Here is a 22,840-nt window from a genome sequence, read left to right as displayed (position 1 = left end):
ATACAGGGATGTATGTATGCTCCTCCCACCCGGCGGACGGGCCTTCTAAACTTCACTTCTAAATTTAAGTGCAGTACAGTATGAGGAACCAATCACCATCAGAGCGCTATATATAGAAACTTTCTGTATGAGTATAGACCTACTGTACAGTCCACACCTGATGAGATATTATGTTACCATACATGTTCTTTAAGTGTTCGTATGAGTTGAGTTGACTTTGTTGAGTTTTGACCCAGTAGTGTCCTGTTCTATGGGGGTGGGCTGCAGATGGGGGAGGGGGGTGGTAGGGGGGTTGGGCAGACCCCATCTGGGTTTGCCCTGTGACTGAAAATAGCACACAGGGGAACAGGAGAACGTCATTTTGCATGGAGCTGGGAAAAACACATGTGAGATGTAGCTGAACTAAACCGTACAGATTGCCTCACCGGCTGTCTTGTTGTGTACTGCTCACATGCGAGTTTACGAATGTTTTACGGCCTTGTTCTGAGGAGCTCCATTGGCCCGTGAGCAAGAGATTAGTAAACCAGAGGAACAAAAAAAAAACAAAAAAAAACCAAACAGCAGTTGATCTGAACAATAATGTAAGTCACTCCTGTTGTCTTCTTCAACATTTTATTTGTTTCAATAGCTTGTTTGCTTCATGTCTACACTCATTGACTTGACCACAGAGATAACTGTGCCTGTTGGTGATCCCAAGTAGAAATGTGATAGCTTGCATGACCTTTTTATTTTATCACGCCGTTCATGAAAATAAGAGTTTTGGTGGTTAGTCAGCATGGAGTTGAACTTCACTGTGATAAAAGTATTAATTTAACCAGGGGCAGCGGAAACATTTTAGAGGGGGTGGGGGCGCAGTACTTTGGGGGCACTTTTTACCACCCAAAACACAATTGTTGACGGGGGTGCAGATAAAAAAAAATTCTAGTCCTGAACCAGGGTGTTGTGCCCGAGCAAAGGGGCACATCACACGTGGGGAGGCACAGTACTTTCGGGGGGCACTTTTTACTACTTCGAGGGCACCTTTTACTACTTCTAGGGTACGAAATATGACACTCTCTTCTATAACTACTTGCAAAGGGGAAAACAGTTGTTCAGAACAAAAGGAGTATGATTACAGGAATAAAGTCCTATTTGTTCTTTAGAATGAAAAACGCAAAATGTTTTCGAGAATGTAGTCCATTTCCCAGAATTAAGGTGTCGTTTCCACAATAAAAGGTGTAATATTATAAGAATAGGTCACTGGTACACTTGCTTGCCTTTGGTGCAGGCAGCGTGGGTTCAGTTCCCACTCAGTGACAGTGCAAATGTGAGTGTGAATGGTTGTCTGTGTGTACGTGCCCGGCGACTGACTGGCAACCAGTTCAGGGTGTAGCCGGCCTTTTGCCCGAAGTCAGCTGGGATAGGCTCCAGCGCCCTGCGACCCTATCCAGGATAGGCGGAGTTGAAAACGGATGGATGGATTATAAGAATAAAATAGTATTTTTGAAATTATATAGTTAAAATATGACTTAGTGCATAACTATTTACATATGGGGGGAAAAAGTATTATTTTTTTAACAAATGTGTATTATTACAAGGGGAAAAAAAGGCCCCTTTTTCCAAGAGCAAAATATTTTTTGGAGCATATATGGGGTTTGTTCCCCCTGAAAATAAAGTATTTTTTCCAGAAGAAAAGTCTTAATATTAAAAGAACAACGTTTTTTTTTTTTTTTAATTCATCTAAAAATATGACATACCTCCCTCACGAAACTTTGACTTTACTATCATAATATTACGACTTTGTCATGGACAAATGCAACGACTTTGTTCTTGTAAAATTACGACTTTGACAAAATATTGAGATTTTTTTTCTTGAAAAATATGACTATTCTCAGAACATTACAACCTTTTCTCTAAATTTGTTGTTGTAACATTTTTTTCCCCTCAAACCAGGCAACTTTTTAATCTCTATGGCATCTAAGGTGTTGCTTGGTACTTATGTTTACTCAGCATTTGTATTCTCAGTGTGGTGTACTTGGAAAAATAATGAACCCCTGACCCAAAATGTTTGACAACCCCTATTATAAGTATCCCTAATATTGTGGCTAGTGGGAGTCTAAAGATGACATTTCCTCAATTCAATTCTGCTCTGTGATACCATCCTCAGCACCGCCTGAATAATGGGCAATATAAGAGAGAAGATGGGGGCCATATCCCAGACGATCTGCTCGAGAGGCCGAGTTCCATCCGACGAGGACTTAAAGGCTTCAAAAGACGACACAGTGCAGATGAAGAGAGAAATCTCCCTCATTAATGGCATCTGTCTCATCGTGGGCAACATGATCGGCTCTGGGATCTTCGTCTCCCCGAAGGGAGTCCTTATGCACAGCACTTCTTTCGGCCTCTCCTTGCTCATCTGGGCTCTCGGGGGCATCTTCTCGGTGTTCGGGGCCTTGTGCTATGTCGAGCTGGGCACCACCATCGCCAAGTCTGGAGCCAGTTACGCCTACATCCTGGAGTCGTTCGGGGGCTTTCTGGCCTTCATCCGCCTGTGGACGTCCATCTTTCTGATGGAGCCGGCCAGCCAGGCCGTCATTTCGTTGACCTTCGCTAACTACCTGGTGGAGGCTTACTACCCCACCTGCGGCCCTCCACACAATGCTGTACGCCTCATAGCAGCAGCCTGCCTCTGTAAGTGTTGATTTTGTTTCCCATATTTTTTTATTACTCCACACACCGCTCATCTCATTACAGTGTGTTTGCAAGAATAACAACACTAACTCTCTGGGCTGTCTGCTGACCATTTGTTTCCACCTCACTTCCTTTTTTTTTTGTAACCATTTCAGCTGCGTTAAGGCAGAATTACTACTGAAACAACACAGAACACATCCCCAATAAGGTACCACTAACCTGTTCAATATGCCTTGTAAATTATATACTGTTTACATCTGATTGTAGCTTTTGACTTTCTCGTGGCCACTTTAGTCCAATTGAAACTACAGTGATGCCTTGACATATCAGTTTAATTTGTTCTGCAAACACGCATGTAACTTGAAACACTTGCATTGCAAATCATCCTTCCCCATTCAAATGAATGGAAATGTCATTAATCTGTTCCAGCTCCCAAAAAAACAAAAACGGCAACAAAAAGTTTTGTAACGTTTTTGTAAATTGTACTTCATTAAAAAAATACAGTAATAATGTATTTGAATAGAATGTAAATAATGAAACAGTTTGTCCATCATGATTTTATGCTCCAATGCACATGGACATTATGCCTTAGGTAATTGCATAATAAAAACACAAAGAACCCGGCCTCGTCTAAACTCAGTAAGCTGTAGTAATATTAGTGATCATTCACAGACGATAAAGAATATATGCCGGTGAGTATTGTTACATTGCCCATCATCTTGTGTTGCTGCACCATTTGTGTTCAAATATCATTCGATTAAAAGGTTATAACATCACAACAGCAATGCTAGTTTTGTAAGCCTGTCTATGGCGTTTTGCTTTGAGTGTTAGCATTAAGTCAGCAAACTTTAAGTTATGTGGGTCAGTTAAATACACAACGTGTAGTTCTTCAACTGGTAATAGCAATAAACTGGGAATGGCAATAAACAGCTTGAGGGACTCCCTTTTTAAAATTTTAATTTCTAATTTAGCTTTTTATTTATTTTTTGCACAGGGAAGCAATTTCATTCAATATTCATAGTTTCCAAAAGAGGCGTTTGGAGTGCACACTGAATGCCGATGGAGCAACTGAATGATGCTGTTTTGATTTTAAGCTGTTGAGTATTTGCTCTGCTTACCATGGACAAAAATTACATTGCATACAAGAGGTAGAAGCGCCATCTGCGGACTGTAGAAAGACTGTAATGTAAGAAAAAAAAGTGTTACTGAGAATATAGAAACATCATTTTGAGTTTGTTTTACAACCTGCTCATAAATTCAAACAAACCGGAATTTGAAGGGTACAAAAAAATTAAACTGATTAATTTACACTAATGACAAGAACTTATGTTAGTTAACAAAAACTGCAATAAACAAAACATTAAACATACACGCTGTTAAGTGTAATAAAATCAAACAAGGTCCCAGGGTTACACTCTTTTTATGTCGTTCTGAAGTCTTATGTCGCTTCTCTATGACAATACTCACTTAATTGCCACTACAATCGGTTGGTACACTTCTTGGCACATTCTTTGAGACCTATGCACCTGTATTAAAGCTGTATTTATTTAGAAAATAGCTTTTACAAAGATCTTAAGGCTCAAGTTTGGTTTGTCACTGTCATAGAAGTATTAATTTAGCAGTATGTTCATTATTTACTTATTTGGATGGGGTGGGGGACAGCAAATGAAATTCATTCAGTAACGCGAGTAGGATTAACCACAGACGGAATGCATGTCTAGTGAGGTCATCACGATCCATGTGATCCCAACTTCGATGTGGCAATATGATGCAAGCCTTTCAATGAATGATTTCACACTAACAATGTAACAAACTCAGTGGGGTGCCTGGCATTTGGTACCTTGGCTTTCAGTGGCTTCATTGCCTCCCTCTCTCTCCTCTGTCTTCTCCAGGCATGCTCATCTTCATCAACTGCGCCTGCGTGAAATGGGGGACTTTGGTCCAAGACATTTCAACTTATACTAAACTCTCAGCCCTCCTCCTCATCATAATGGTAGGGATCCTGAAATTGTCTGCCGGTAAGTTGCTTTGAATCAACAAACTAAATTAAGTTGAGCAAAGTGGCTTTCACTTACTAAACTTGTCTTTGTCTAGGAGAGACAAAGAACTTTGAAAGTCCATTTGAGGGTTCCTCCACAGATCCTGGAGCCATCGCTTTGGCCCTTTACTCAGCTCTGTTCTCCTACTCTGGCTGGGACACGCTTAACTTTGTCACGGAGGAGATTCAGGATCCAGAGCGGTAAAATGATTAATGTACTTAGAAAATTAAATACAATCAAATTTAATTAATCCAAAAGGCATGTTCTAGGTCACTGATGGTGTAGTGGTACACTCGCCTGACTTTGGTGCGGGCAGCGTGGGTTCAGTTCCCATTCAGTGACGGTGTGAATGTGACTGCGAATGGTTGTCCTTGTCTATATGTGCCCTGCGACTGACTGGCGACCAGTTCAGGGTGTAGTCCGCCTTTCGCCTGAAGCTAGCTGGGATAGGCTCCAGCGCCCCATGACCCTAACCAGGCTAAGCGGCGTTGAGAATCGAAAATCGAAAGGCGTGTTCTGCATCATTTTGGAGGTAGTCTGTGGCATCGTAGGCAGATGACACACTATTGAACTGCAAAGTATAAGCTAGCTAGCTAGCTAGCGATTGTTGTCAGATAAAAACAATACTCTAAATTACTCTAAATCAGAAGGGCTGACGGGCGCCCAACTACTGACTGACTCTGGCGCTTGGGGCACAAGCAACCCCTCCCTAACCTCTGCTCCAAATAATCACGTGATTTATATAATTCAATCAATCAATCAATTAGTCGATCATTGTGCTCTTCATACATTCATAACTAAATACAGTGTATGGGTTGCATTTAACATTAGCTAAGTTGAGTGGAAACAAAAACAAAAATTAGTCCTATAAAATCTATATATCTGATATCCTGGCACATCCATTTTTTTAAAAGAATGGATCTATCTATTGTTGTCCTTTTGGCAGGAATCTACCCCTGGCCATCGCCATCTCCATGCCAATCGTGACAATCATTTACCTGTTGACCAACGTGGCCTACTACGTGGTTCTGGACATGCCCTCTCTGCTGGCCAGTGATGCCGTCGCTGTGGTGAGACGTCAACAGTCGCTCTGCTGCTGAATATAGTCCTGTTCTTCAGGGAATGCTTTGATTTGACATGTATTTTCCCCTTTGGATATGAAATCTGAGGTCAATGAATTGCTTTTATTCGGAATTGTGTGTGCAAAATCTGATTGCACAGACTTTTGGAAATGAAGTTCTGGGACCCTTCAAATGGATCATCCCCGTGTCAGTGGCCATGTCCTGCTACGGAGGACTCAACGCTTCCATCATTGCTGCTTCAAGGTAATCATCAAACACCGTAGGAAGTAGCAAAGTTCAAATACTTACTTGCTACATTTAAGGAGATTTTTCAGGTAACTTTTTGTTCCTGTATTTATTTTTCTGACAATTCTTTACTTGTACTCCCTTCATTTGAAAACAGCTATCTGTTATTTCTGCTCATTACCTTGTCAAAATAGATCTGTTACTTTTGTTCAACGTCAGCAGTAAAGGAGTTGATTCAGTACGTCTACTTTCTACTTTTGTCTTTTTATCCACAAGTAGCTCCACTTCCACTTAAGCACACAGAGTGAGTGCTTTTGTCAACTCTGAAACAAACCTGGAGAATAACTCATAAATATGATTTCGGTGCAGGTTGTTCTTTGTGGGTGCTCGAGAGGGTCATCTCCCTGACACCCTCAGTCTGATCCATCTGGATCGCTACACACCCATCCCTGCACTCCTGTTCAATGTGAGGACCTCCCAACTTGAACTTGAGCTGAACATCTTACTCAATCCGTTGAAAAAAATGCCTGTGAAAACATGTTTTTGTTTTTTTGTATCATTGCAGGGCTTGATGGGCCTCATTTTTCTATGCGTGGAGGATGTGTTCCAGCTTATCAGCTATTTTAGTTTCAGCTACTGGCTCTATGTGGGCCTATCTGTGGCCGGCCTCATTTATCTGCGCTTCACCCAGCCAGACAGACCCAGACCTGTGAAGGTGTCCTGTTTGCTTATGCTTTTCTTATGGAAAGTACTATACTTATAAATACTTGCGCACAATATTCTGAAATATCTGCATGGTTTAATAGCTGTGGAACATGCCAAAGAGTTCACTTAAACCTGCCAAATCCCTTAAATCAGTGGTTCTCAAACTTTTTACACTAACTACTGTACCAACTTAAAAAATACTTAAGCATATACTGCAAGTCACTGTAAGTATGCATAGTTTAAACGGTAACACTAAAATAATGTTTCAGTAAAATCTACTGCACATAAAAGTTGAGTAAAAATTGTACCTAAGTATGTTTTTTTTTTTTTTTTTTAAACAAACAGTACTTAAAGATAAAATGCTACTGTAGTGTACTAAAAAGTTAAAAATAACTGAACTGTACAGAGGCAGTGATTCATTCCTGGTCCGCTAGAGGGCACCCACATACCACTAGTGGTACATGTACCACACTTTGAGAATAACTGCCTTAGATTAGATTATTGTGTCGTTTACATATTAGTGTCAAGAGTTGGAATTATTGCAGTAGACTCCCACATAGCCATGGGGTGACATTCGCAGATTTCTTGGGGGGAACCTATCCCCGTTATTTGTGAAACATAAACTTATTCGCTGTCATATCTGGGGGGAATTATTATTATTATTATTTCTTTATTTACTTTTTCTTTTTTTTAATTTTCATGGCAATTATAAGGAGCTTCAATTATTCAACGACTCTCGCTATTCAGGGTTGCACCCAATCCACTGTAAAAGATCTGGATCAAAATGGAAAATATTTACAGCATGTTTGTGACTTTTTAGTCTCATATTTCGTGATAGTAAAGTTAAGCTACATTGTAATATAATATAACATCATCCGATGACAGCTGGGATAGGCTCCAGCACGCCCGCGACCCTAGTGAGGAGAAGCGGCTCAGAAAATGGATGGATGGATATATAAATATACGTTCCTCCTTTATTGTAAATGGTTCAGGCCAATACACATAATGCAGGAAGAAACAGACAACTGGTCAGGCAGAAAACAGCATACTAGGATTCAAAGAGGAGGTCTCACACTTTCACCTTTCGGTATTGTTCTTGATCAGACGAACGGAGTCACTATTGAAAATCTAATTAGTTCCGAGTTTTACGATACACTATTGAAGGTACAGGAGCGCACTGAACAAAGTTACACTGTAAAATGCTCCATTCAATTGTAGCTATGTTAGGATTATGTGGGGGGTCCTGTTGACCTAAAAAGTTTGAGAACTCCTTGTACTAGATACTGTACACAGATACTCTGCCTGAACACACCACTGTTCAAATTAAATCACGAGTGGATTCTTCTCTCCACAGCTGACCTTGTTCTTCCCATTCATCTACTGCCTGTGCAGCCTGTTCTTAGTCATTGTCCCTCTGTACGGAGACACCATCAACTCTCTCATAGGTATTGGCATCGCCCTCTCAGGGATCCCTGTTTATTACATAGCCATCCACCTACCTGAGGAGAGGAGGCCCAAATTCTTGCGCACGCTAAACAGTAAGTCACTCTGATTCAAATGTCAAGTTTTTGCCACACTTTCTAGGTGTAATGGTTCTTCCCTTCCTCTTTGAACAGTCTTTGCTACCAGAAACACTCAAAAGGTGCTCTACTGCTGCTTGACGCAAACAGGCGGTAAAGGACAGTGAGCTCGGGACAAACAACGTCTTGAGGCCGCCCACTTTTTAAATGAAGGAGCTGACGTTTTGTCTCGTCACGAGCAGAAAAACAACACCCCGCACGTGTCCGTGAACACACGTGTCACATACCAGGTCAAGTTTAAAAAAAGGCCTGCGATATCAAATGACAGCAGAGGGAGCAAGAAACTTGTGACTCGTAAAAGCAATACACACTACTCAAAAAACGTTAGGGGATACGAATCGAGCCCTGCCAGGAATAGCGAAAATCTGCAAGTTAGTGACACCCACCTAAGAAGGTTTGGAATTGCATTTAGATGCCAAAAGTGGGTAGCAAAGTCAACGGTATGGCCTGACTCAATGAAGCTCCTCCTTTCACTTTGGCATATGTGCTTGGCACCGAGATGCCATAAGATGGCGCCAAATAAATATTTTTATTTTTGACATGGCTTTTCCCTGAGCACAAAAATAACGAAAAGACAGGTTCCGACACAAAATCCGCAAAGACGCTTATTTGCACATGCCGAACCGTGATACCCGAGAGTTCACTGTATTGGGGTTCTGGGTGAATTTTCGTAATGAACCTAAAATGCACCATAGCCTAATTTAATTTGACCTTCTCTAAGCTTTTGAGGTCCAACTGTTTGCTGTTTCAGTATTTTTTGCAGGATTCGCTGTTCTCTAACAAGAAGTTAAATGGCAAAATTCATGGCAGATATTTGATCCACATCCATTCAAAAGTTTGGGGAAGGGCAAATTAAGATCACTTGTAAAGGTTATAGTGCATTTTAGGTTCATCTTGAAATTCACCCGAAAGCCAAGTATCCCCAACTTTCGAGGAGTAGTGTAATTGTCCACAGGGATCATTAAGTATCTTCCATGAGGATTTTCAAAAAACCTCATTCTAGATTCCACCTTGTTTGTTTGACTGAAAACCGAACTGTAAGAGCTTTTTACAATGCATGGACTTTTGGATAATAGGATTGTTTATGTCATTTGTAGAGACTGTACAATGATGTGTTTTGTGATTTTACACAATGAACAAGACTTTATGAATAAGTAGAGACAACAAATGTTTCAGAGTGAGCTACTTTTATCACATTAAAGTTATTGATTCTAATGTCTCCTCAAATTTTCCTCCTCCAATATAGTACATCCTTTTTTTTTGTCCTTCAGTTTTTTTCGGTTCAGAAAATGGATGGATGGATAAATATCATGGCTAAAACCGTGTAATATCCAATAGCAGCGGCACTTTGGTCAACTCAATAAAATGTATATATTTTTTTTTATTTTTGACCTCTTACACACATGGGAGAATATCCCTGAATGCATAGTAGTAGTAAACAAGGAGTCATGGGTTGACCAAGAGTCCACTTATCATTACAAGACTGTAGGTCACAGACATTGAAATCGGAGTTGATATTGTCTTCTAATATTTTCTTTCTAACTGTAATATTTCTGGCAAACAGTAAATGTAACCCAGAATGTATTGTATAAAAATATGAAATATTCATGGGAAATATTGTGTTCCTGTCAGAATTGTGCTGTATTTTTATACTAATTTGTTACAGTGTAACCTGATCTCCAAAGCGTCCAGGTCCATAACAATCACAAAGAGCTCCAGCTTTTTTTTCTTTTTTTTTCTGTAGTGTAGCCGCTTCTGTGTTTTCAGCCCCATATTTATTGTAAACCAACGTATAGTCCATTTGACAGCACGAATAAAAATAGGACAGGCACTATGTAAGAGTAAATATTTATGGTAGTGTAACATCATTAATGATTTACATTAAAATGACAACCAGGCAATACTTTTTCTCACCTTGCATACTTAAAGTATTTTTTTGCAGATAGTCTAAAATTAAATGCTAGAAATAAGAAAAGAAAAAAAACAATGAGAGCTTTCTGATCTTTTCCGAGCTCGCCAATTCTCATGTTAAGATGTTTTGTTCATGACAAGGTGCAGTTGGCATTCTCAAAGTCAGCGCAGATCCATTTGTTGGTGAAGCGTTTGTATCCCTCAGCTTCAATCAGGTCACTTCCTGAAAGAAAACACATACATGATGTCATATACATCATCTGGAGCAATTCGCGAATCAATATGTTTCGAATAGCATAACAAAAAAAAAAAATAAAAAAAAACAACTAATAGATAATTAATAATAATAATACAGAAAAATGCTGATGTCACTGAGAGCCGGCGCTATGGCCTTGTGAGGTGAATTTGAAATCTGATTGGTTACAGAAACGGTGCTAATATATTTGAAGTGACATGAGTCAGCACTACTGATTGTGAAGGCCCCGGAGAGATTAGATTGACTTGGCAACACGTAAAGGCTAAAATCTGATTGGACAAATAATAAAAATAATAATAAATAAATCTAATACAGTACTGGAAGCAGCGCAGCCAAGAGAAACACAATGAAATGAAGACAATAGACTGTTGCTAATAAATAAAGACAATTTCATGAAATAAATATTATAATTTAGGTTGAAAGTGTAGGCCAGTGCTTCTGACGGTGTTTAGGCTAGCAGAGATAGCCCACCAAATAAAATGTTCATATTTCTATATAATACCATTTGTTTACATGAGCACAAATTGACAGTTCACTCCATCCATCCATTTTCTGAGCCGCTTCTCCTCACTAGGGTCGCGGGCGTGCTGGAGCCTATCCCAGCTGTCATCGGGCAGGAGGCGGGGTACACCCTGAACTGGTTGCCAGCCAATCGCAGGGCACATAGGAACAAACAACCATTCGCACTCACAGTCATGCCTACGGACAATTTAGAGTCTCCAATTCATGCATGTTTTTGGGATGTGGGAGGAAACCGGAGTGCCCGGAGAAAACCCAACGCAGGCACAGGGAGAACATGCAAACTCCACACAGGCGGGACAGGGGATTGAACCCGGGTCCTCAGAACTGTGAGGCTGACGCTCTAACCAGTCGGCCAGCGTGCCGCCAGTTCACTCCAATAGTTCAAAATTCCCAAGCTAAAACGCTATGTTTCCGAAATGTTTACAAAAATGTGTTGGATATTGTCTGCCCTTTGCCACTCTATTTACAAGCAATAATGTGGATCCCTGTGCACATATTCAGTCTACTACCGCACTGACCGTCTATTAGGTTCTGGAGGCTGCAGAAGTTGGTACTGTTCTCTGCTGGAAGTTTCGAGGCCTCAGACATTCCTTCTCCCTGTATATGACACAAGCATTTTAATCAGCAATCAATTGAATAAAGCATAACTAACAAGGAAAAATCTTACTTTTCATACACGACCCGTGGGGATGTGTTTCTATGCATTCTTTGTTATACCTATGCTGCAAAATTGTGAATATGCTTGCCAATTAGGCATGTTTTGGAGTCTGTTGTATAGGTTTGCATTTGACAGGTGTGACTCACAAAAGTCCTCTTGTAAAAAAAATAGTTAAAAAGTCATATTTGTTTTCAAGAGCTTTTGATGAATGAGACCAATTGTTCTGGTGTTGTTAGCAACAAGAAAAACAACCAAATATAAGGTTTCAGCAAATTATATTTTCAAGCTTGTGAAAATAAAACATACACTATTTTTAACTCTTTCATTTTTCTAAGTTTAAAAAAAAAGGAAACATAATGCTCATGTCTCATGACACAAATACAAAGTAAAGGCCTTTTAGATATGTCAGAATTTGCCAATAATCCCAGCAGTTATTGCATGACATTATTTACACTTCACTTTTAAAAAAATAAAATAAAAATAAAAATAAAAATAAAAAAACACTTGCGATGAAAACAATCGGAAATAACGTACGGTCACTTTGCAAACGGTGGACTGCTCAAGAAGAAACTGCAGGTCATTGACATTCTTGGTTTTTGGAGACGTGTGTATGGCTGTTATCAGGTCCGGAGTGGTCGATACAAGCTGTGGGGAGTTTTGAAAGAAATTCACAAAGAAATATTTTTACATATTTTTAATGCCACAATGGAGATATTTGCAGTCATGTGTGATCATGCCATGCAAAACTTTATGGTGGCACGATTGATTGGTTTCATTTAGCAGGTCAGATCCCAAATGAGATGTCAACGAAATGTTTCCATTTCTCTTTTTCTATTTGCAGAAGCCAAACTCCTGACTGGCCACAATATTAGGTACACCTTCAAAATCTAATGACATTTAAGCAGCACATAAGATACAGTAGTGCCTTGACTTACGTTGGTAATTGGTTCTGTGATCCCAAATCACCGTTCTCCATTGAAATGAATGGAAATTGCATTAATCCGTTCCAGCCCCCCGTAAAACACCAACAAACATTTTGGTAATGTGTTTTTTAGTAAGATGGATTTTGACAACTCATATCCCCTAATTTCAGATCTTAAGTGCTCTTGAGCAAGGCACTTACTCACTCCCCTAGTTACTTCTTGATCTGGAAAGTAGTCCACTTTTCAAAAGATTGTGCGAGTGTACATGAGTGTCAAGTCAGTGTAGGAAATAAAAAAAAAAAAAAAAAAAAGGATCTGACTTCATATGAGCATATCTCCCCTGCGTCTAGGCAGCTTTGCTGGATCTTCCAGGCCTTGATCTGATTCACCAATGTTCCATAAACATCTTCACACGGGATACCAAACAACCTGCAGACCAGAGAGCAGAAACGTTTTGTTTTTTTTACTGTAAATTTACATAATTTGTCATTGACTGTAATAGTCAAAAACTAAACATCAGGTGGTATTTGTTACCTAACAATGAATAAAATACTCCACCCTCAAAACGGTTTATTTGCTCATTCTTGGAAGTCCTATATGAGAATAAAAATGCAGGGAAAATCTTGTCCAACACTCACGTAATTCTCTTCCTCCATGGCAGCGGAAGAGTTCATGTCATACAGATTCAAAATACATACAGAATTCATTTCATACAGTTCTGATCAGAAGCTTACATTCACTCGTCATGGCTCATATTAATTTGGGGCTTTAAATTATTTAGTCAAAACGTATTATTATTTTCATGATTATAGTACAGACATCTTTAGTCATTTTCAAAAACAAGAATTAGGTAAATATGTTTGAATGTATTTGATATTTTATTTAGTCCACGGCCACGCAGGATCAAAATTAAACTGTACATAGATACATTTCAAAAATATACCTGGACCACCAAACTTTATGAAACTGAGAGCTACTTCTTTGGTACTAATTAATTCCAAGGGCTACCTGTTTGATACACAGAGCACATAACAATACTCACACTGTTTCACTGTATAGATAATGTACACATGCCATTCATATACATATAAATATAATTCTATCAAGAAAAATATAAAAAGAGTACCACAATAAAACACTTCAAATAAAAAAAAAGAAATATACTGTAAATAAATAAATACAATTAAAAAATAAAAACACTATTGAATATAAACTAAAACTAAAAAGTCAATGGCAGTTTTGCACTGGGCCACTTGGCTCTGGACTACAGAAGAAATAATATTTCTAATCATGTCACTATTTACAGTTACAATTGCCCTACAGTACATGAGAATAGGCAGTCTGGTGTTTTGACAAAATCCCAAATCCCTTCACATTTTCTGTTGGGCCTAACCTGCAGACCCAGCAGAAAAAAAGGCAGGGGAGGCCTGTTAACTGTTCAGCCATTATTTTGTGAAAAATAATGATCAACTCACAGAATGTGGTGTTGACCGAAACTTGTTTTGATAATGCCTTTCTGCTCCCACAAAAGTCAAAAGGGAAGCTGATTATCTCTCATTTGAAAGCAGACTATGTGTACAACATCGCGATAGCTATGCGAACTCGAACAATTTCATACACCACCGATTTCAAAAGCTTAATTTGTGATGACTGAAACAATACAGTGCGCTTTGAAAGCACCTCCCAGTTCCTACTCAGGAGAAAAGCTCTCAGTAGATGGTTGAAACTTCCAGGCTCTTTTCAAGCATAGCCGTCGCCCAAGCAAACCCCTCCCCCTGATCTGAGCGTTATGGTGGACCACCGCATCCCGATGTCCTTGTTAGACAACCAGTCAAGCACTTAAAGCGTGTCATGTCTGTGAACTGCTAATCTGTCAGATAATGGCTGCATGTACAAAAGAAAGGTAGCTAATTGTTGGTGGTTGAGTTGTTCATTTTAAACCACGCAGCCTTTTGGCCGTCCTCTAGGCATGGTAGCAGGAGTAAGAAAACCCTGGATTTTCTCTGCATTAAATCATGATGCAAAAACAAATAATTAGTTACAGACTGATACACAACTAAAGATGCACAGCATGACGTCTCTGTCTGGTCCCGAAGCCCCAAAGTTAATACATTACAAATAAAAAAAATAAAGAAAACACTCTCTTACCACTTGATTTTGCACTGTGCTGTGACGTTCGCCAGAGAAATGGTCAGAGTTGCTCCAAGAATGACAACCGATGCCGTAAATAGGAATTTCAGGGACATAATGCAAGCGGGTCAAGGAAAACCAAAATCTGCTGTGTGCACCACTGCATGAGCTCCTTCTGTCCACTCAAAGTGATCCAAAGGCTTAAAAGGACAAGTCACAGTTCATGTGGAACATTGGAATAGACAACCATCCCAAATGAATTAACTCAAGCCAGAACATGGGAACGTAGAGCTCATCTATCCTCATTCTAAAAGAGGCAAGTTGCAAATAAAACAAATATTTCAATCTACAATGCTGCTTGTTATGTTTTTGACGAGGAAATTATGACATTTTCCTCTTAGTTGTAATTGTTGGACTATATAGCCGGAGTCCCCTGACTAAAGACTAAAATCCTTGACTAAAGAAAAGAAAGTACCGACTGAAATGTACCGACTGTCAGTAGGAAATAAAAAATGAATTGTTGCTCTACTCTGCCAGTTGCGACTCTACTCTGTTGTTACTGTCAATTCTATAATGAACTTACATATTGCTTGTTTTGGGAAGAAAAAGAATCACTGGACACGCTATCAAAACAAAGTGTTCCCATAAATTAACTGTCATGTCAGTTTATTTTTTCCCCCTCCCTCTTCCGCCTTCTCCCTGTGAAATGCACCCACTCACGGTCCACAACGAGGCGCTCTATAGCAGTCATGCTCAGAGGTGTGGACTCGAGTCATAGATTTGATGACTTTAGACTCGACTTGATTATATGTTCAAAGACTTGCAGCTAAATAAAGTATACACTGCTTGAACCACTGTTAACACACAGAGAAACAACAACGATATTTAACGTAACAATAAGGACGTTATTTTAATTTTAAAAAAATCCACATTGCATGCTTGTTTTTGTTAGCATTAGCAGCTAGCTTTATGAGCAATCACTCAAATAGTTACACAGCGGGCCAGCCGTGCGCTGTCTGGGATTTCTGCACGTTGGAGTCTGGTTTAGTTAGTGTCGCGTTCTCAAGAATCAGTCTTGTATTTCTGTTTTCATTCACTGTATTTACCAATCGATCAGCTCACATCTTGCATGAATTCAACATGGAACTTCAATCTCTTCGCCCATTTTTGACGTAATATTTTTACAATGTGCACCCTAGTGGTCCGAGTGAGATATCACAGAGGGATAACCTTTTACCTTTAATAACAAGATGACAAACGTGTTCTTTTTTTTAAATTAATGCCTTATGTATTGATACTGACAAGAAATGTCAAGTTCAAACTGAAATCTATTTATATTTGTGTTTGAAATGTGTTTGTAGACAAGAAAATGCAGTTTCCTGCTATGTGCACAATGTGAATTTAAGAAAGATACTGTTGACTATCTAAAAGAGGAAACAAATTGGTCATTCATTCTTCAGTAAACTTCCTCATTTTCTCTTGTGCATTCATAATTGCTCTTTAACCAAGAAAACATATATTTTATCCTAATACTTGATTACTATAGAATTGTGAGTAGAATACTCGACTGCAGCACTACTAGATGAATTTGTTTGACTTGTGACAGGTCTGTTTCATGTCACTTCAGAAATAAAGTGCGAAAAAGTAAGTCATAGCACAGCATTTTCATAGAATAACTTCAAACCTACTATCAATCGGTTTTGAAGGGGCAATAAACTAAGCCCCCCACCTTGACGATTGGCTTTGAAGGTGGAAACATTTTGATCACCACTTATAAAAGTACAATGCACTTGTTTATCAGTTGTTGTTGAAATTGATTTTATATAGTCACTGATGGTGTGGTGGTACACTTTGGTGCGGGCAGAGTGGGTTCAGTTCCCACTCAGTGTAAATAAGTTCTACATCGTTTTCAGTCTTTGTACATTTTCAGCAATTATATTCTTACAAGTAAAATCTATTTAAAAACACATTTCTGAATTCACTTAACAGGGTTCATTTGTTTTCCTATGAGAGTGTAAATTTCAAAGCAGTAACATCCATTCAGATAAATCCACTTTTCGCCTTTGTTTAATTCTTACTTGACATGGACAAAGGACGAGGAGAACAATACAGCACTGAACACACCTTGTGCGTGACAATAAGGTTTTACTTCCTGGTACGGAGCACAAGTGGCCAGAGTGGCTGTGTGAGAGCAGAAGGAACACTTTCCCACCTCTGATTTCACACTTTTTTTTGTCCAACAAATTCTTCTTCATCATGTTGCTGTTGCTGATCCTGTTTGCTGTGTCTTTGCGCTCATGTGCTGCACAAATATCAAGTGAGTACATTGAATTCAGTTCAAACCCTTATTTAAATCACTTCTAATAATGTCGAAACACAAGAACATAGCAAATATTAATAACGACTGTAACATTCAAAAGAAAAATAGTTTTTGATCATATTTTTGGAATGGTACATGGTAAGAATTGCGTTGAGTTAAAGTATATGTTGTCATGTTTCCCCAAAACTGGGAGATTTCAATCATTAAACAAAACAAAACAACACATGCCTTGAGAGGAAAGTTTCTTGTTCCACTTGTTGAAAGATGATTCAAACAAAATGCTTTTTTGAAGTATTAGTGGTAAAATATTCAATATTGAAATGGTTTTATATGGAATCTGATTTGATGCATATAGTACCAGTGGCCTCTTCGACTGCCACTACACACGCAGCCGGACCACTGACAACCACAACGTATCCTACAACACCAGGCAAGTACATGGTAACAATTGTGTTGAGTTTCAGTGTCTGTTGTCGAGTTTTCCAAAACCTGGGAGATTTCAGTGAAAAAAAATACCATTCAACATTTGTATGTTGGGAGCAAAGTTTGTTGTTCTACCTGTTGAAAGATGTTTCTAACAAAAGCAGTTTTCAACAGTAAAATATTTAATAATGAAATGATTTTACATTTCATCTCATCTTATGCATTTAATACCAGCAGCCTCTTCTTCTGCCATTACACACGAAGCCAGTCCGACGACAACCACAATGAATCCTACAATGCCAGGCAAGTGCATAATACATGATAACAATTGTGTTGAGTGTCAGTGTCTGTTGTTGAGGTTTCCGAAACCTGGGAGATTACAGTAAAAAAAAAAAATACTACCCAACATTTGTATGTTGAGAGCGTAGTTTGTTGTTCCACCTTTTGAATGATGTTTCAAACAAAAGCTGTTTATAATGGTAAAATATGCATCCATCCATCCATTTTCTTCTGCTTATCCGAGGTCTTTAGCAGGACCGCCACGACTGCTCTCTCCCCGGCACTTTCATTTGCATTCACATTCACACCAACGGGCAATTTAGAGTTCAATTAACCCACCACGCATGTTTTTGGGATGTGGGAGGAAACCGGAGTACCCGGAGAAAAGCCACGCAGGCACGGGGAGAAAATGCAAACTCCACACAGGCGAGGCCGGTTTTGAACCCAGGTCCTCAGAAGTGTGAGGCATACATGCTCACCAGTCGGCTACCGTGCCACCGAAAGAAGATCTACTGATAAAAAAGAAAACTAGCAGCCATGCAAACAGCGGACCTGACAAGAGCTTGTGACAGAGCCAGTTCAGTTTATTTATGTAACACACTTACAATGTCCACAGTCGCACAAAGTGCAGCATAGTTATAAAATAAAAATAAAACATAAATCTACAGTGAACCCTCGTTTATTGCGGGAGTTAGGTTCCAGGACTCTGTGCGATAAGCGAATTTCCGCAAAGTGGAGACACCATATTGATTTAATGTGTATTTTCACCTTTTAAACCCCTCTCTATCATATTATTCATAGGATAATCATATCATAGGCTATCACATTATTGCACACTACTTAGCTATAACAATTCAAATTAAATAAAAAAAAATAAAGATGGTAAATAATAATGTCTATATATATAACTTAAAAACCCCGCGAAGTCGTGAATCCCAGATAGTCGAACCGTGAAGTAGCGAGGGTTCACCGTATATATAACGTACACATGCCATTCATATACAAATAAACATAATTCTATCAAGAAGAAAATAAAAAGAGAACCACAACAAAACACTTCAAAATAAAAAAAGAAATATACTGTAAATAAATAAAATTCAAAAATAAAAACACTATTAAATATAAACTTAAATTAAAATGTCATTGGCAGTTTTGCATTAGGCCACTTGGCTATGGACTACAGAAGAAATTAGATTTCTAATCATATCACTATTTACAGTTACAATTGGCCTACGGTACACGAGAATAGGCAGTCTGCGTTTTGAGAAAATCCCAAATCCCTTCACATTTTCTGTTGGGCCTAACCTGCAGACCCAGCAGAAAAAAAGGCAGGGGAGGCCTGTTAACTGTTCAGCCATTATTTTGTGAAAAATAATTATCAACTCACAGAATGTGGTGTTGACCGAAACTTGTTTTGATAATGCCTTTCTGTTCCCACAAAAGTCAAAAGGGAAGCTGATACTTATGCCTTGAGAGGAAAGTTTGTTGTTCCACCTGTTGAAAGATGATTCAAATAAAATGCTTTTGTTTAAGCCTTAGTGGTAAAATGTTCAATATTGAAATGGTTTTTAATGTAATCTGATTTGATGCATTTAATACCAGTGGCCTCTTCGACTGCCACTACAAACGTAGCCGGACCACTGACAACCACAACGTATCCTACAACACCAGGCAAGTACATGGTAACAATTGAACAATTGTGTTGAGTGTCAGTGTCTGTTGTTGAATTTTCCAAAATCTGGGAGATTTCAGTCAAAAAAATACCATCCAACATTTGTATGTTGAGAGCAAAGTTTGTTGTTCTACCTGTTGAATGATGTTTCAAACAAAAGCTGTTTTTAATGGTAAAATATGCATCCATCCATCCATTTCTTCCGCTTATCCGAGGTCAGGTCACGGGGGCAGTAGCTTTAGCAGGACCTCCACGACTTCTCTCTCCCCGGCCACTTCATCCAGCTCTTCCCCGGGGATCCTGAGGAGTTCCCAGGCCAGCCAGGAGACATAGTCTTTCCTGCGTGTCATGGGTCATCCCCCGGGTCTCTTCCCGGTGGGACATGCCCGGAACACCTCACCAGAGAGGGGTGCAGGAGGCATCCTTATCAGATGCCCAAGCCACCTCATCTGACTCCTCTCAATGCGAAGGAGCAGCAGCTCTAATCTGAGCTCCTCCCGGATGACCGAGCTTCTCACCCTATCTCTAAGGGAGAGCCTAGACACCCTGCGGAGGAAACTCATTTCAACCGCTTGTATCCGGGATCTTGTTCTTTTGTTCATGACCCACAGCTCATGACCATAGGTGAGGGTAGGAACGTAGATTGACCGGTAAATTGAAAATTTTGCCTTTCAGTTTAGCTCCTTCCTCACCACAACGGACCGATACAAACTCCGCATCATGCAGACGCTGCACTGATCCGCCTGTCGATCTCGCGTTCCATTCTTCCTTCACTCTTGAACAAGACCCCAAGATACTTGAACTCCCCCACTTGGGGAAGGATCTCATTCCCGACCCGGAGAGGGCACGCCACCCTTTTCCGAGGCCTTTTCTGGGACCTTGCCACCGAGGTGGTTAAAAAGCTCCTCGGTGACCTCAACCCCAGAGATAGGAGAGCCCGCCTCAGAGACCCCAGACTCTGCTTCCTCATGGGAAGGCGTGCCGGTGGAATTGAGGAGGTTTTCGAAGTATTCTCCCCACCGAATCATAACGTCCCGAGTCGAGGTCAGCAGTGACCCATCCCCAGTATACCCTCCCGAGACGTCGAATGGGAGACCAGAATTTCCCCGAAGCCGCCTGGAAGTCGTTCTCCACGACCTCAACAAATTCCTCCCATGCCCGAGTTTTTGCCTCAGTGACCACCAAAGCTGCATTCCGCTTGGCCAGCCAGTACCCATCAGCTGCCTCAGGAGTCCCACAAACCAAGAAGGCCTCATAGGACTCCTTTTTCAGTTAGATGGCATCCCTCACCACTGGTGCCCACCAAGGTGTTCGGGGATTGCCGCCACAATCGGCCACAGCTCCGGTCGGCCGCCTCGGCAATGGAGGCGCGAAACATGGTCCACTCGTACTCAATGTATCCCTCCTCCCCCAGGACTTGGGTGAAGTTCTGCCAGAGGTGGGAGTTGAAACTCCTTCTTATAGGGGATTCTGTCACGATATGTTTGGGCCTGAGAAGGTCGGACCGGCATCTTCCCCCACCATCAGTGCCAACACACCACCAGGTGGTGATCAGTTGACAGCTCTGCCCCTCTCTTCACCCGAGTGTCCAAGACATGCGGCCGCAAGTCCGATGACACGACCACAAAGTCGATCATCGAACTACTACCTAGGGTGTCCTGGTGCCAAGTGCACGTGTGGACACCCTTATGCTTGAACGTGGTGTTTGTTAAGGACAATCTGTGATGAGCACAGAAGTCTAATAACCGAACACCGCTCAGGTTCTGCTCGGGAGACCATTCCTCCCAATCACGCCCTTCCAGGTCTCATTGTCATTGCCCACATGAGCATTGAAGTCCCCCAGCAGAACGATGGAGTCCCCAGCGGGAGTGCTCTCCTGCACCCCCTCCAAGGACAACTCCAGAGTAGAAGAGAGTCCAACCCCTCTCGAGTGGACTTTGTACCAGAGCCCAAGCCATGTGTGCAGGCGAGGCCGACTATATCTAGTTGGAACATCTCGAGCTCGCACACTAGCTCGGGCTCCTTCCCTGCCAGAGAGGTGACGTTCCACGTCCCTCGAACCAGCTTCTTCAGATCGCCAAGATGTAAAATATTTAATAATGAAATGGTTTTATATGTCATCTGATTTGATGCATTTAATACTATTGTCTTCTTCTACTGCCATTACACGTGAAGCCAGACTGACGACAACCCCAGGGGCCTTCACCTCTTCTGTGACATTTACAGCGTCTCCCAAAAAGCCATGCAAGTTAATTTTTCTGTTTACAACTTCCATACAGGCACTTGTTTGAATTCTCCTAAAATTGTGAAAGATTTGTAAACATTTTTACGCAGATGTGGTCTTTATTGAAGCGAGAGTTCTGTCCCAAATTGAGTTAAGTAACAATAAACTGCAACCAGTTTTGGACAAGGTAACTTGAAACTTTCACCATACGTCGCAATAACTTAATTGTGGACTGGCATGAGACCTCAACATACTAATAAAATACTGTACAATTATTCATGTGTTTCAGCTCAAAGAATTCATCCAGGAGGAATCAAATGGGACGATCATTATAACAGCAAAGAAGATTAGATAGGTTTAAAATGTGGAGGCAATTAGAGATTACATGTAAACTTCATTTAAAAAAAAATATTAATCTAAATACCAAATATAATTAGATGATTGTTATTATTGTTGTGGATGTTCTTAAGGTGACTTCAGGAAAGCAGTACAATTCATCAAAAAATACTCTCAATTTAGCAGGAAATCATACTAAACCTTAGGTATGTTCAAATTCCACAAACATAGAGCACATGCAATACATCACACACAATGAAATTGCATCAAATGTTCAAACTGTGCATAATGTTACAGTGGCTTGAACTTTAATCAGACATTTGTTAAGTAGTAGAGTTCAATTATATTTAACTTTGCAGTACATTTCACTTGCATTTAATCCTTAAAATGTATTTGTTTTTAAACATGTATTTGGGTATGTAATGGTCAAACAGTGCATTATGTTACTCACAGTGGCTTTCAATATTAAATATACTTTTTAGGAAGGTGAATATGAGATGGACAACATCTTTTTTTTCCCATTTTTACAAAAATGTACTATCATGTTCATCTCTTTTTCCTTTTGTTGTAGTTAACATTTAACAATCATATCTCATTTTCTTAATAGTCCGGAGTACTGTGAGAGAGAACTATGGTATAAATTTCAAATTTATATCTTCTACACAGAAGTACATACAATATATTACAAATTGTCCTTAATTTAGTTTATCCATACTATTTGGTCTGTTGTTTTGATATGATAAGTACCGGTATGTAAAAGTGCAACATGTATAACCTGTTCATTCTTTCAAATAATAAACAATATATGTACCGATAGATACTTTTTTTTAGGAATAAAACCTCTGCCTCATTTAGGCTTTTATTACTCTATTCTAATTTTGGTAA

At 39.9% G+C, this 22,840-nt stretch overlaps 3 protein-coding genes across 6 annotated transcripts; 2 read left to right on the top strand and 1 right to left on the bottom strand.

Annotated features, from left to right (window-relative positions):
* Nucleotides 1-352: 352 nt before the first annotated feature.
* LOC133411690 (Y+L amino acid transporter 2-like) lies at nucleotides 353-9,516 on the top strand. Its single transcript, XM_061694341.1, has 10 exons — nucleotides 353-581; nucleotides 2,147-2,670; nucleotides 4,563-4,688; nucleotides 4,765-4,909; nucleotides 5,656-5,779; nucleotides 5,931-6,034; nucleotides 6,386-6,482; nucleotides 6,582-6,731; nucleotides 8,076-8,259; nucleotides 8,338-9,516. The coding sequence occupies exons 2-10, from the start codon at nucleotides 2,160-2,162 to the stop codon at nucleotides 8,406-8,408; spliced, it is 1,512 nt and encodes a 503-aa protein (XP_061550325.1). The 5' UTR covers nucleotides 353-581; nucleotides 2,147-2,159; the 3' UTR covers nucleotides 8,409-9,516.
* A 621-nt stretch (nucleotides 9,517-10,137) lies between these two features.
* On the bottom strand, nucleotides 10,138-14,848 carry wu:fc46h12 (uncharacterized protein LOC568958 homolog). The gene is made up of 5 exons (XM_061694342.1): nucleotides 14,720-14,848; nucleotides 12,892-13,000; nucleotides 12,183-12,293; nucleotides 11,509-11,587; nucleotides 10,138-10,435 (listed from the first exon to the last, which is right to left on the bottom strand). The coding sequence occupies exons 1-5, from the start codon at nucleotides 14,815-14,817 to the stop codon at nucleotides 10,344-10,346; spliced, it is 489 nt and encodes a 162-aa protein (XP_061550326.1). The 5' UTR covers nucleotides 14,818-14,848; the 3' UTR covers nucleotides 10,138-10,343.
* A 2,017-nt stretch (nucleotides 14,849-16,865) lies between these two features.
* On the top strand, nucleotides 16,866-22,771 carry LOC133411664 (hepatitis A virus cellular receptor 1-like). Of its 4 annotated transcripts, none has more exons than XR_009769687.1 (7): nucleotides 16,866-17,018; nucleotides 17,377-17,451; nucleotides 17,679-17,747; nucleotides 19,326-19,394; nucleotides 21,571-21,639; nucleotides 21,730-21,806; nucleotides 21,909-22,771. XR_009769687.1 is itself a non-coding variant. In XM_061694280.1 (7 exons), the coding sequence occupies exons 1-7, from the start codon at nucleotides 16,999-17,001 to the stop codon at nucleotides 21,972-21,974; spliced, it is 438 nt and encodes a 145-aa protein (XP_061550264.1). In that variant the 5' UTR covers nucleotides 16,866-16,998; the 3' UTR covers nucleotides 21,975-22,771. The 4 variants fall into 4 exon arrangements, 3 of the variants coding, with proteins under 3 accessions (XP_061550264.1, XP_061550262.1, XP_061550263.1); XM_061694280.1 differs by having other exon boundaries at nucleotides 17,682-17,747; nucleotides 21,575-21,639; XM_061694278.1 differs by having other exon boundaries at nucleotides 17,682-17,747.
* Nucleotides 22,772-22,840: the final 69 nt, after the last annotated feature.

The sequence above is a fragment of the Phycodurus eques genome, chromosome 13 (genome assembly GCF_024500275.1).
Source record: "Phycodurus eques isolate BA_2022a chromosome 13, UOR_Pequ_1.1, whole genome shotgun sequence".
NCBI classification, from domain to species: domain Eukaryota; kingdom Metazoa; phylum Chordata; class Actinopteri; order Syngnathiformes; family Syngnathidae; genus Phycodurus; species Phycodurus eques.
The sequence above is the reverse complement of the archived record's forward strand: the minus strand, read 5'-3'. Positions and strand labels throughout refer to the sequence as shown.

Bases quoted from the DNA above. Each gene is read 5' to 3' on its own strand.
- LOC133411690 (XM_061694341.1), top strand. From the start codon at position 2,160: ATGGGCAATATAAGAGAGAAGATGGGGGCCATATCCCAGACGATCTGC. The intron at 4,689-4,764 runs GTAAGTTGCTTT...GTCTTTGTCTAG, and splicing joins GATCCTGAAATTGTCTGCCG to GAGAGACAAAGAACTTTGAA. The intron at 5,780-5,930 runs GTGAGACGTCAA...CTGATTGCACAG, and splicing joins CCAGTGATGCCGTCGCTGTG to ACTTTTGGAAATGAAGTTCT.
- wu:fc46h12 (XM_061694342.1), bottom strand. From the start codon at position 14,817: ATGTCCCTGAAATTCCTATTTACGGCATCGGTTGTCATTCTTGGAGCA. The intron at 13,001-14,719 runs GTAAGAGAGTGT...TCTGGTCTGCAG, and splicing joins GCACAGTGCAAAATCAAGTG to GTTGTTTGGTATCCCGTGTG. The intron at 12,294-12,891 runs GTCAGATCCTTT...AACTCCCCACAG, and splicing joins GGGAGATATGCTCATATGAA to CTTGTATCGACCACTCCGGA.
- LOC133411664 (XM_061694278.1), top strand. From the start codon at position 16,958: ATGTTGCTGTTGCTGATCCTGTTTGCTGTGTCTTTGCGCTCATGTGCT. The intron at 17,748-19,325 runs GCAAGTGCATAA...ATTTAATACCAG, and splicing joins AATGAATCCTACAATGCCAG to TGGCCTCTTCGACTGCCACT. The intron at 21,807-21,908 runs GTAACTTGAAAC...CATGTGTTTCAG, and splicing joins TGCAACCAGTTTTGGACAAG to CTCAAAGAATTCATCCAGGA.